This window comes from Lynx rufus, unplaced genomic scaffold (genome assembly GCF_022079265.1).
Source record: "Lynx rufus isolate CCGP_SWC_20201006 ecotype Redwood Valley unplaced genomic scaffold, mLynRuf1.p SCAF_2, whole genome shotgun sequence".
Classification (NCBI taxonomy): domain Eukaryota; kingdom Metazoa; phylum Chordata; class Mammalia; order Carnivora; family Felidae; genus Lynx; species Lynx rufus.
The window spans coordinates 39,069,103-39,081,892 of NW_025814834.1; the positions used below are offsets into that span (position 1 = coordinate 39,069,103).

Below are 12,790 nucleotides of genomic sequence, written 5' to 3' on the forward strand. Positions count from 1 at the left end.
ACCAAAGAGGGGAATTCAAGTCAGAGATATATGGCTTATCCCAACCTACAGGAGCTGAGGGGTAAATTGAACACGTGACTCTAGATCTGTTTCTTATGTGCGTGCGTGCAGAAAGGACAGAAAGAAAGAGAATCCCAAGTAGGCTATGTGCTGTGAGAGCTGAGCCTGACTTGGGGCTTGAACCCACAAACTGTGAGGTTATGACCCGAGCCAAAATCAAGAGTCAGACACTTAACTGAGTGAACCACCCAGGCACCCCTCCTCCCCTGTTTTTGTTTGTTTGCTTTTTGTTTTTTGTTTTTTTAATTTATGCTCTAGATATGTTTCTTGGTTAAAGGTCTTAGAAGCAAGCACCCATTCCTGTTCTCCCTTATTTCCTATTCACATGGTATAGTATTTCTACCTTGAAGTGGATGTGGCTGGCAAAGAGTTATCCGTGACCCGTCTTGGAACAAGAGATGCCTATAGTAGTTCTCTGTCAAAGTTCTTTTTCTAGGAATGTGTACGTGACGTGTAGCTCAGGCATCACTTTCTGTTCGGGACTCAGACCACTTGCAATAGTTTGCATCCCATTACCACCTCCCATTCTATTTCTGCTCCTCAGTGGTCCTTTTTCCCAAGTTTGTGTCAGAAATGCGTACTTTGGGGCACCTGAGTGCCTCAGTTGGTTAAGCGTCAGTCATCGGCTCAGGTGATGATCTCACAGTTTGTGAGTTTGAGCCCCGCATCGGGTTCTTTGCTGTCAGTGCAGAGCCTACTTCAAATCCTCTGTCCCCTTCTCTCTCTTCCCCTCCCCTGCTTGCTCTCTCTCTCTCTTTCTCTCTCTCTCAAAAATAAATAAACTTTAAAACAAAAAAAAATAAAATAAAAAAGAAATCTGTACTTCATTTGGCTTACCTGATGGTTTTGGGAGAAAAGGTGAGTAACAGCAGAAGTGCAAACCTTAGTGTGAGGTTGAATTAACAAGTACAGTTTTATTACCACTGCTTTTTATCGCTGTGATCCTGCTGATTGCTCCCTAAAGCAAGATGCAATGCTACTTCATCTTTCCTGACGCCCCAAGAGGAAACTCTCACAACAGGATTTTCAGAAATGTGTTATGTGCATAGCCATGTTTCTAAAAAAGTATTTTGCATAGCTGGGCACTGTCTACTCCCGATGCATATATTCTGTTCCTTCCAGGGTCCGGCTTTCTGTGCCTTCCAAGTGGCCAATAGCTTAAAAATAGTACATTTATTTGCAGAAACATGAGAATCACTCTTTCCACCTAAGCGCCTCTGCCCATTAAACTATCTTTTAGAAGGGTAGCAAGTACTTTGTTGTGTAGCCTGAAGCAGTGATGCAGTCACAGGGATTCGGGCATGATGAGTCTAAATCACCAGTTGATTTTTAACAGGTATTTCTGTTAGGAATTGTGTTAAACTGCAAGTAACAGAAACCCAACCACAGGGGCTTAACCAAATAGGAATTTATTTTTGCATAGGTAGCAAGAAGTCTGAAGGCAGGTAGTTCAGGACTAAAGGACTCATCATGGTTACTCCTAGCTTCTTCCTCTGCCATCCTTAGTGTATGGTTCTCATCCAAGAAGAGGGGAGAGGGAAGAGCAAAATAGGATTGCTGGGTCTGTCGTTTAGAGCTGGGAAGAGCAGAGAAAGAAAGAGAGAGTCCTAAGTAAGTTCTGCTCTGTCAGTGCAGATCCCAGTGCAGGGCTCGATCCCACAAACCATGGGATCGTGAACTGAGCAGAAATCAAGAGTGGGATGCTTACCCGACTGAGCCACCCAGGTGCCCCAAGTCCATCCTCTTTTTAATCAGGAAAATGATAGCTTTCTCAGAAGTCCCATCCAGTAGACTTCCACTTACACCCCACTGGCCATAACTAGATCACATGGTACCTTTAACTGCTAGAGATTCTGGAGAGATGAGTATTTTTAACTGGAAACATTGTTGCCTTGGATAAAATTGGGGTTTAGTTGGCAAGGAAGAAGCTCAGTGGATAGGCAGTGATCGAGATCTGCCCCGAGGAGCCACATGACATCTTTCACAACCAGGTTTAGGTGACTGCCTTTTAAATATTGACATTGTTGGAGCGCCTGGGCGGCTCAGTCAGTTAAGCATCCGACTTCGGCTCAGGTCACGATCTCACGGTTCGTGGGTTCAAGCCCCACGTCGGACTCTGTGCTGACAGCTCAGAGCCTGGAGCCTGCTTCAGATTCTGTGTCTCCTTCTCTCTCTGTTCCTCCCCTGCTCACGCTCTATCTCTCTCTCTCAAAAATAAAGATTAAAAATAAATAAATAAATAAATAAATAAATAAATATTGACATTGCTGGGGCCCCTGGGTGGCTCAGGTGGTTGAGTGTCTGACTTCAACTCAGGTCATGATCTCACAGCTCGTGGGTTCGAGCCCTGCGTCGAGCTCTGTGCTGACAGCTCAGAGCCTGAAGCCCGTTTCACATTCTGTGTCTCCCTCTCTCTCTGTTCCTCCCTGCTTGTGTTCGTTCTCTCTCTCTCTCTCTCTCTGAAAAATAAATAAACATTAAAAAAATATTGGCATTGTTGTTCTATTTCTGTGATGGAATGGAGTAGTGTGCCTTGTGTTGTTTGTTTAGGAGAGCAGGTGATGGCATGAGTGTTTATGCTTTTCCATTCTTATAAAGAACAGTGGCTCCTTCTTGGCTTTTCACAGAAAGAATCTTCAGCTTGCAATGTGCCTAATGCAGATGGCATGGGAGGACCTTTCCTCCTAGAGTTCTTTCACTTATGAATATGATGAAAATAGTAGGCTCCAAGTGCAACCACAGACACAGACAGAAGTCTCCCAGAGCCAGATTATCTGACTCCTCGCTGTGGCCCATGTTTCTAGTTCTTTCACGCTCAGAAGCATGAAAAAAAGGGAGGTTTTTCTTTTTCTTTTTTTAAGTTTATTATTTTCGGAGAGACAGAGAATGGAAGGGGAGGAGCAGAGAGAGAGGGACAATCTCAAGAGGGACGTGGGACTTGAACTCCTGAAATGGTGACCTCGCGACCTGCAATGAAATCGAGTGTCCGATGCTTAACTGACTGAGCCACCCAGGTGCCCCCTTTGTTGCAGGGGACGTTTCTTCTCAGGCCTATTCCCTTGAGCTTGGGACCTTTTCTCCATCTTTACTTTATTTGGGTGTAGCTCTTACTTCACCATGTCTAATTTATCCCAGCTCTCAGTTAAAATGTATCTTTAATCTTTCCTCCTGGGAAAGGGGTTTGGGGAAACAAATGAAAATATCTGACTTTAAGAGCCAGTATCACTGTATACATTTTCATGTGCCTGTAAAACTCTGAATGGTCTTCTTTTCATGTTTTCAGTTTTATTTTCTATTCTGGGCCCTAGGACAGAACTTCAAACTAGTGTGATGAGGGCAAATTATAGAATATGAATCCTTTCAGCCTTTGAGGTGATGGGGCAGAGCTGGGTACAGCCAGAGTTTCCCTGCCTGCCCTTTTAAGTTATAAGCATGTCTTTCGTTTATCCCAGTGTGTCCTACAAATATTACCATTTTCTGTGTGCCAGGAGGTCAGAAAGCTTGGACAATGCTGCTGTCAGGCTGATTCTTCAGGTTACTATCCATACAAAAGCCTAAACATTCTCTCTCTCCTTTTCTTGTGTTGTTTGAGGTTTACGGCCTCTGGCCTTTTGTAAAAGATTATCCTAGCAGACATGGTGACTTGGTTGGTGTCTCCCAAATACTGTTCATAGCAAACCCATACTGTGTCCTCACTCATTTTCATAGCTTAATGCCCCCCCCTTTTATTTATTTATTTATTTTTTTAAATTTTTTAACGTTTATTTATTTTTGAGACAGAGAGAGACAAAGCATGAACGGGGGAGGGTCAGGGAGAGGGAGACACAGAATCTGAAACAGGCTCCAGGCTCCGAGCTGTCAGCACAGAGCCCGACGCGGGGCCCGAACCCACAGACCGCGAGATCATGACCTGAGCCGAAGTCGGACGCTTAACCGACTGAGCCACCCAGGCGCCCCGCCCCCCCCTTTTTAAATGCCATTTTAAGTTCTATTATATTCTCTCAATTATGCTCTTCCTTTCTTTTTTATATAGGATTTTATAGATGGGAGCACACCCAACTCCTTTCTTACATATCAGCTCACCATTGACGCTGAGGTAGTTGTAGCCTGTGTTCTTCCCAGTTTTGCCTTTTGGCAACATTGATTAACTGGGCCAAGCCCACAAATGCCAACTTCTTTCCACCCTGTCCCCAATTCCTCAGTATCAGTGCAAGGACAGAAATGCAGGGTAATAATCTTCTGGGAGCTGGTCAGTAATAATAGTGTTCATTAATATTTCCCCCTTTATCTTTTTTTCCTCTTATTTCCTTTTTTCCTTTTATTTTATTTCCTTTTTATCCTCCTTTTATTTTAACTTGTATTAGTCTGAACTAAGGGAGGAGACATAGGTTGTGATTAAGCTGAAAAAGTGTTTGTTTGGTTTTTCCAGATGAGAATTCTCCAGCCAACTTCTGGGATTCTAAAAACAGGGGTGTGACTGGAACCCAAAAAGGGCAAATTGTATGGAGAATTGAGCCTGGGCCCTATTTCATGGAACGTAAGTACTCAGCGAGAAATAGAAGTTTGTTACTGAAATTCCATAAATATACAGAAATCTAGGGAGTCTTGTCTGAATTTATTATAAAAGTTTCTGGCTCTGATTTTCATATTTATGCCATGTATCCTCAAACTGGGGAATATATTGTTTTAGAAAATGCTCGTTAGAGAATGTTCACATATTTTGAATAAAGTGTATGTAAATATATATGTGTGTGTATAATACATATACACATTACATATATCTTGTGAATGCATAGTATATAAGTCATGTTTGGTTATTTTAATACTTTACACATTTTTATATACCCTTGTATCTACATTCATAATTAATATTTATTATATTAACTTCCGGGAGCAGAAAGAATAATTCAAGATTTCAGTTAACTTAAGAATTTTATTTGTCTTTAGAATACTTTGCTATTATTTTTCCCAGCAGCGGAATAACTGTTGCATTCGGGTCCTCGTCTTTACAATTCGATCAGAGAGTCTGGGCAAACTGCCATAGAGGTCAATTTTAAGAATAAGAAATTGGCTGCAGGTAACTCAGCCATTACCCCGTTGATCTGATGTTGTATTTCTTTGCAAATACAAATGCTTCTATATAGTACATGGCTCACAGAAATAGCTCATCTCTTTTTATTTAGGGTGAAGGAGAGTATTTATATTTGCCACTAATGTTATTGAGAACATGGTGTGTACATTTTTGTAGGCTAGATAGAAGCGTGAATGAATACACAATTTACTGAGTGGTTCAAGTTAACTTTTACATTTACACAGTTCTTCATTAATGTAGAAAATGGGCTATTTAAAAATTTTCTGAGTTGTTTAGTTTGTGTAAGAATTAACTTTTCTATATTGAAGAGATTTAATACAAGAGAGAGAGTGTATGTATGTGTGGATATTAGTACTGAAGGATTGTACTTATTAAACCTTAAAATATAAAGTAAGGTTTGATTAAATGGGAACATGCTATGAGCTTACTTTTATTCAAGTATATAAATTTTTATTATATAAAAAGTTATTTTCAAAGATTAACATCTGTTACTTTGAATTGCCATTAAAGACATTAGATTATTTCTTCCACATCCTTACTGGTAAGTCAGCATTTCATAACTTTCTCTAATCATGTTTCTCTCTCCTAAGAACTATCCGGTTTTCATAGTTCAATATTTGACTAGGGTCTCTTGAAAATCTAAAGGGAATGTAGTTTTTAAGGGAAAATGTTCATGATATATCAATAAGTGAGGGGGAAAACAGGTAGATACATGCAACATAATTCTAACTAATACCATAACATACAGGAAAAAATCTGGAAGGAGATTTGCCAAAATGTGAACGTGGGTTGTTTGCGAGGAGGTGAGATTATGGGGCATTTGTTTTTCTACTTATTATTTCTACTTTATTTTCTACTTTACTTTCCAACATTTGGCCCAGCTGGTAGTACCATCTATTAGTAAGAAAAAGAAGTGGGGAAAATGGAATGGGTTTACTTTCATTCAGTGTGATTCCTCCTTTGAAAGGATGCCAGGGTTTAAGAGGCTGACGTAGCAGAGAATCTTGCCAACTGAATTTCAGGGGAAAAGGTAAAACAACCTTCCTGTTCCTTCCAAAATGCCAGCCTGCTAGGAACGATTGCCTCCGGATGGAGTGTGTAGCCTCATACCATGGGGTTCAGGTGAACACCGGGGAAGACGTTAGTATCACATACTGTTATAATTTGGAACATTTTTTTGTGAAAAGCCCCACTTGCAGATACTTCATTTGCCATGACTGATTTTTTTTAAGATTTTATTTATTTTTGACAGAATGAGAGAGAGAGTTGGGGAGGGGCAGAGGGAGAGAGGGAGACACAGAATCCGAAGCAGGCTCCAGGCTCCGAGCTGTCAGCACAGAGCTTGACGTGGGGCTCGAACTCATGAACCATGAGATCATGACTTGGGCCGAAGTCAGACGCTTAACCAACTAAGCCACCCAGGCGCCCCTGCCATGATTGATTTTATTTCTCCTCCCCAAAGGTTAGAGATTCATAATGTCCTGGCCGATCAGGATATACTAATATCTCTGTCTTGAATGTTTTTCTTTATGCTTCACTCTAGTGTTTAATAGAAATAAGCTTGACATTGACACTAGGAGTTGGGAATGAAGAGTAGGTTTTTGTTGTTGTTTTATTTTCTCCTCTAAATTCTATCTCAATTCTTCACACACAAAACTGGAGAAAATAAAACTGGAAATATTCAGCAATGAATTTTTGTAAGGACTAGGAAAAGTCGTGTATGTTAAAATCCAAGACGGTGAATGAGAATTACAGAAAGTTTGGTTTTAGAATAAATTTATCTTCATTAATCAGAATGAGGCCTCTTTCAGCACACATTCATATCCTTTCAACGTGTAAAAACCTAAGGTGGTATTTATCTAAGTGCTTAGTAGCGTAGTCCGTGTCTTTTAGACATCATTTTTTTTTTTTTTTTAACCCCTACAGCAGACCTAAGGGGACTTCCGGCACAGTGAAGTTTTGCTTGAACCTCTGGAGCCGATGGTGTGGAACTTCTAAAAATTGGGTGGGGAGGGGTTAGACAGCTTCTATATTTTCAACCTCTGATCTTGAAAACTTGAGACATTTAAAAACTTTTGCTTTCATCTTCAGAAAGAAAATTTATCTTCAGCTCAACAGAAGTTCAGGCAAAATAAAATTAAAATTCTCTGAAAATTGCCCTAAGTGCATGGGCAAACCTTGATCTCAGCCCCCTCTAAGCTCTTTCTGAATGTAAAGATGGCTTTAGTTTGTCTGGAAAAGAACCCAGAGGAGGCAGGCAGCCCAGACTTCTATTATTACGGGGCCTGCTTAAATGAATTTGAAGGACAAAGACAGGTGTAATTTTGGGCACATGACTTTCCTAGACCCTGGAGAGGAAGATCAGCTTCCTCTGCACCTACTTGTCACCAAACTGTCAGATAGTCCTCAGATGAGCTTATGCTTGCAGAAGCTGAATGGGTCATCTTTGCAGGATGCATCTTGAGTTTTGAAATGTAAGAGGTTTCAAAGTTGTCTTACCATACTAGGATGTCTCTGTTATTCTTTGTAGTCTTTCATAGACTTTGGCCATTCGTTCATTCATTCATTCACTCAGACCTGCTTTTGTCATTCCTTCATTCCTTCTATTCATCTGTCCATCTCTCTCTCCCCAGCCATCGTGAAGTATTTATTAAGTGCCAGCTGTGTGCCACACACTATTCCAGGAGCTCACTAAATCCTGGATCAGTGAATGAGCTTAGAACTTCATTGCTGTGTGATAAACTGCTTTGTGATCATTGAGGATAATATCAGAACATTGATATTTATATAAATGATATAGTGCTTTCACACATCTTACCTGTCTCAGCCCTGGGAAGTGGGCAGACTTAGGAAACTGAGCATCAGACGTGTAAGTGGCTTGTGTCTCTGATTGGCACTCAGGTTAGTAAGTATGATTGCCAGCATACGATGCCTTGACAAAAGGCCTTTGCTTTATGAATGGCTTTTTGGGGAGGTAAGGGAGGCAGGTGGCCTTGGTACTGTTCAGAGCCTTTGCCCTAAATATCTCCATTCCCAAGCCCCTTCCTGCCAACATCAGAAGGCCTTTTTTTGCCACTTGGATGGATTTGGTGCTTTTTATTTTCCACTCTCATACATTAGGTTTTGGATCCTGTTCATTTGCTAATCCTATTAGGTTTCCACTACCTCCACACCGATATTATCTGTCTTTGATTTTCATGATTGTTTAGCTGAGCTTTCGCAGAGAAGGAGGAGCAGAGCCATTTTAGCCTCTATTGGCCCTTAGTAAAGAGAAGATAACTTGTAGTAACATATAAATGATAGGTTAGCGGGGTGCCTGGGTGGCTCAGTCGGTTAAGCATCCGACTTCAGCTCAGGTCATGATCTCATGGTTCATGAGGTCGAGCTCCGTGTAGGGCTGCATGCTGACAGCCCAGAGCCTGGAGCCTGTTTCAGATTCTGTGTCTCCCTCTGTCTCTGCCCCTCTCCCGCTCATGCTCTCTCTCTCCCTCTCAAAAATAAACAAACATTTAAAAATTAAAAATAAATAAATAAATAAATAAATAAATAAATAAATAGCATGTCACTGGAAATGTGGGCAGACTTCCTCAAAAGCATGAAGATTAAAATGTATTTACTTTTTCCAATTTGTGGCCTCTGAATATAAGAGCCTGTGAATAAGAGTCATAGTACGAAGAATATAATAAAAGCACACAGGACAATGGTGAAAATCATGTTTTAGAATTAATTGCTTTAATTGTTTTAGAATTAATAAAATCAATAAGTTGAATTTTTTAAAGATTATTCTGTTTAAATAAAAATGCTTGAAGGAAGAGCATCTCCATTTCATCTCCTTTATGGTTCAAAATATTCAGCTTCTAGAAACCTGGGGAAAATGCACACTTTCTAAATAGGAACAAGCTATTAGTGACTGCCTAAGTGAATCTTGTTGCTATTTAAAGTGATGGATGAGATCCCAGCCTTTGAAATAAAACCATTTCTTGCACAGGGTGGCCTGTAGAATCTTTTTTCAGAGAGGGCTTGAAATGAAGTTTTATACTAATGCCTGGAGTTAATGTAGCTGAGTTGAGATTCTTTTTAAAAAATAATTTTTGAATAAGTAGTGTATGAAAGAATATAATGTTGAAAAGATCCAAAGGTAAATGTATCTCCTCAACTTCATGCCCCAGTCATCAGTTTCTCCTCCCCGAAGGCAAGCACTTTTACCAGTTTCATTTGATCTGTCTGAAAATATTTTATTCATATACAAACCCAGAAACACAATGGTTGCCTTAAAAATGCAGTGTCACAGGGGGCACCTGGGTGGCTCAGTCGGTTAAGCATCTGACTTCGGCTCCTGATCTCACAGCTTATGAGTTTGAGCCCCATGTCAGGCTCTGTGCTGACAGCTCAGAGCCTGGAGCCTAGAGCTTGCTTCGGATTCTATGTCTCCCTCTCTCTGCCCCTCCCCCACTCACTCTTTGCCCCTCCCCCGCTCATTCTCTCTCTCTCTCTCTCTCTCTCTCTCTCTGTCCCTCCCCCACTTGTGCTCTCTCTCTCTTTCCCTCTCTCTCAAAAATAAATATACTTAAAAAAATGTTTTTAAATGCAATGTCAGTATCATGCAGTTATAGAAACCCCTTTACTTAGGAGCATGGTTAAGTTCCTAAACCCTGTTCAACTTCCCTTCCACCTCCCTGACCTCCCCTCCCCCACCCCAAACAAGCCGAAGGTACTATCTCCCCACAATCCCCCTCCCATCACCTCACAGCACCAGTGCTCTGGGAGATGTCTTCATTAAAATTCGTAAATTAAAAATTTAAAAATAAGCGGGCTTCTATGTCTGGTCAGCATTTAAATAGAGGCTGCCAAGTCTTTATTGTAGTAAACCTTTAAATGAAAGTATCCTGAAGATTACTAAAAGGCACCAAATATATTTCCATAATTCATGACTGGCTTTAGCCGTTCAGAAGGGACCTCTGAGAGAGGAAGATGCCATTCGGGTGGTGCTTTCTTCCTTCCTTCCTTCCTAGGCTAGAGCGGGCCCAGCCAATGGTAGGTCCTTTTTTATTTTTTTTTATTTTTTTAAATGTTTATTTTAGAGACAGAGAGGCAGAGCACAAGCTGGGCAGGGGCAGAGCACAAGCTGGAGACAGAATCTGAAGCAGGCTGCAGGCTCTGAGCTCTCAGCACAGAGCCCGATGCAGGTCTTGAACCCACGAACCATGAGATAATGACCTGAGCTGAAGTCGGACACCTAACCGACTGAGCCCCCCAGGTGCCCCCAGTGGCAGGTCCTTATAGGCTAATGTAGGAGGCCTCCTCACCCTTCTCCTGTCTTGCTGCCCTCTGAGGCAACATGCTTTTTTTTTTTTTTAATTCAGTCCATTTATTTAAATGTATATTGTACGTAAGTTACAAATTCTCACTTCTGCCACTCTGCTAGAACTTTTCTGGATAAGCCTCCATTTCTTCCTTGATCCTGTGTTTTACAAGTAATGTGAGGTTACTGTCTGTGTTTTGAAGGTTATAGCTGACAAACATCTGTTTGTTGGTCTTCCTGGCTAAGTGCCGGGTAAGATCAGTGGAGGTCATGCCACAAGTGTCTCTGAGGAGGGAGGTAGACACGGGGATGGAATCGTAGTGGCTGCACAGGGCCACGGCGAGGTTGCACAGGTGCGGCATGGCCCCTACCCACAGGAAGAGCCAGTGTGTCAGCCACATGACGTGGAAGCGGACGAGCTGCTCCCACAGCCTTGTGCTGAAGTTGTGCAGGGAGATGTCCTGATCTGGGTTGGCCCCTCCGTGCTGCCCGTTGGGCCCAGGACCACAAGCACCAAGACCCCGGCCCCCCACCACCATCACTGGCCCAACCAGACCCTAGCAAGCGAGCCAACATGCTTTTTATAAAAGGCAGATTTTTTTTTTTTTTTGGAGAAAATACTCTTACTTTATATATACATACACACATATTTTAATATATATATTTCTGTAATCTGAGACCGGTAGGAGGAGATGTTGGCTCCCACATCGGGCTATGGAGAAACCATTCTCAGGTACATGGGATCATTCATCACTCCTTAGGCCTCCGTCTCCCCTGCCTGTGCACAGGGCTGGCTGGTGCCACAGGCAGCGGGCTCCTCCCTTATCTGATGCTCGGTCATCATTCATATGTTTACTGTTATCTGTCCGTGTATCTGTTTCTCAGAAGTAGCTTTTTGTTTTCCTCTTGCAGTTAGTGCTTACAGACTGTAGCTAAAGTAGGAGCGCGAATGCCAGCTCCCCTTTCCACCCTTTTTGAGTCTTCTTCTAGGTTACCTCTCTCCACCGCTAAAATGTTTAAGCACGTCGATCAGAATGCAGCTCTCTGTCTTTTCTCTCTCACTCAGAGGAGATTGCATTTAGTAACACCATTTAAAAAAATCTTGAGTGACCTCATAAAACACTAATGTTTGAAGAGGAACGCTCTCACCTTGTCAGCGTGGAACGTTGGTGTATTTTAGGGGACAGAAGTCTTCACTGGTGTTCTGCTGAAGGGGCCAGTGTGTTTCAGTCCAGGCGCAAACGATTAGTTCTGTCCAGTACTGTGTTATTCTCTCTGATGACCAGCCTATGTGTTTGGTTCTGTAATAGGTGATCTGTGCAAATCCCCTTGGCTTTGCATCTAGCCTTGAAGCATTATGAAGCTGTTAGCTCTGTCGTGTTTTTGGCGATCATGTCCACAAAATCTATCCTGTGCAATTCAGAATGAGTTTATCTTATAGTTTCAAGGATCCTAATTTGTCACTGGGGTTGGAGACTTTTGTTATAGCAAGGAATAAATAACACCCCACATGGGTTCACTAGCAAAGCAGGCCTGGCTATCAACATCCTACACACAAAAATCAGCAGTCCCCCCTTTTTTTTTTCCAGTCTCATAATCTATTACCTAGCTGACTCTTAAAACCTTACAAAAGAGGAGATAGCATCCTGACTTGAGAGGGAGCTAGGGGAAGATGTCTTATAAAAATGCACGTCTCTTTGTGGAAAAATGAGCTGCTCACTCCCTTACCGCTGATCCGATCTATGAGGTGCCGCTGCAGGCGGATTCCCAGACCGCTGGTTGCCAGCATTTTGAGTGTGATCCTAATGAGCTCATGCCTGCAGAATTCAGTCCTCGTGCACACCATCAGGCTTGTTCTGCTTTGGCAGGCTTTGTGCATGGTGCTTAGCTTTGTTCTCGTAGAATACATGCTCTTGGTCTTGGAAGAAAGCAAGTGGAAGAGGAGGGTTTGCGCAGACCTGTACAGCTGTCACTATTTCAGTAATAACCAAAAGCTTGTGTTAATGTTCGGGAAAGTCCTTTGCAGAGGTGTTCCCAGGCAAGTGAAATCATAGTGCGGCTAGAATTCCTGTGTGCGTCATCTTGCTGTTCCTCAAACTCAGCATGCTTATTCCTGCTTCCCTGCTTTAGCGCCCCTCACCCGTTATCGTCTCTGCTCCATTTTTCTCATCTAGAAGTGTGAGTCCAGACCTATTTGTTCCATGAGGCCTTTCTGACTGCACCGCGTCGTCGCTCATCTTCTCCGGGGTCTCCACACTCTGCTACCCGGCCGCTCTTCCTTTTTAGCCCTTCCTGTAAAATTGTCATCCTAACAGCTACACAAAGAACACCTGCTA

The 12,790-nt window shown here is 42.2% G+C and overlaps 2 protein-coding genes across 2 annotated transcripts in view; one reads left to right on the forward strand and one right to left on the reverse strand.

Moving 5' to 3' along the window:
• Nucleotides 1-12,790, forward strand: part of HECW2 (HECT, C2 and WW domain containing E3 ubiquitin protein ligase 2) — a 239,273-nt gene that overhangs the window by 76,992 nt on the left and 149,491 nt on the right. The window contains exon 2 of the mRNA XM_047083672.1: nucleotides 4,490-4,597. Coding sequence (XP_046939628.1) covers nucleotides 4,490-4,597 — 108 coding nt within the window. The remainder of the gene's footprint in view (nucleotides 1-4,489; nucleotides 4,598-12,790) is intronic.
• LOC124515619 (proteasome assembly chaperone 4-like) lies at nucleotides 10,574-12,333 on the reverse strand. The gene is made up of 2 exons (XM_047084603.1): nucleotides 12,175-12,333; nucleotides 10,574-11,011 (listed from the first exon to the last, which is right to left on the reverse strand). The coding sequence occupies exons 1-2, from the start codon at nucleotides 12,331-12,333 to the stop codon at nucleotides 10,574-10,576; spliced, it is 597 nt and encodes a 198-aa protein (XP_046940559.1).

Excerpts from the sequence above, each read along its gene's own strand:
- LOC124515619 (XM_047084603.1), bottom strand. The coding sequence starts at position 12,333 with ATGCACAAAGCCTGCCAAAGCAGAACAAGCCTGATGGTGTGCACGAGG. Across the intron at positions 11,012-12,174 it reads ATCGGATCAGCGGTAAGGGA|GGTCTGGTTGGGCCAGTGAT; the intron begins GTGAGCAGCTCA and ends CTCGCTTGCTAG.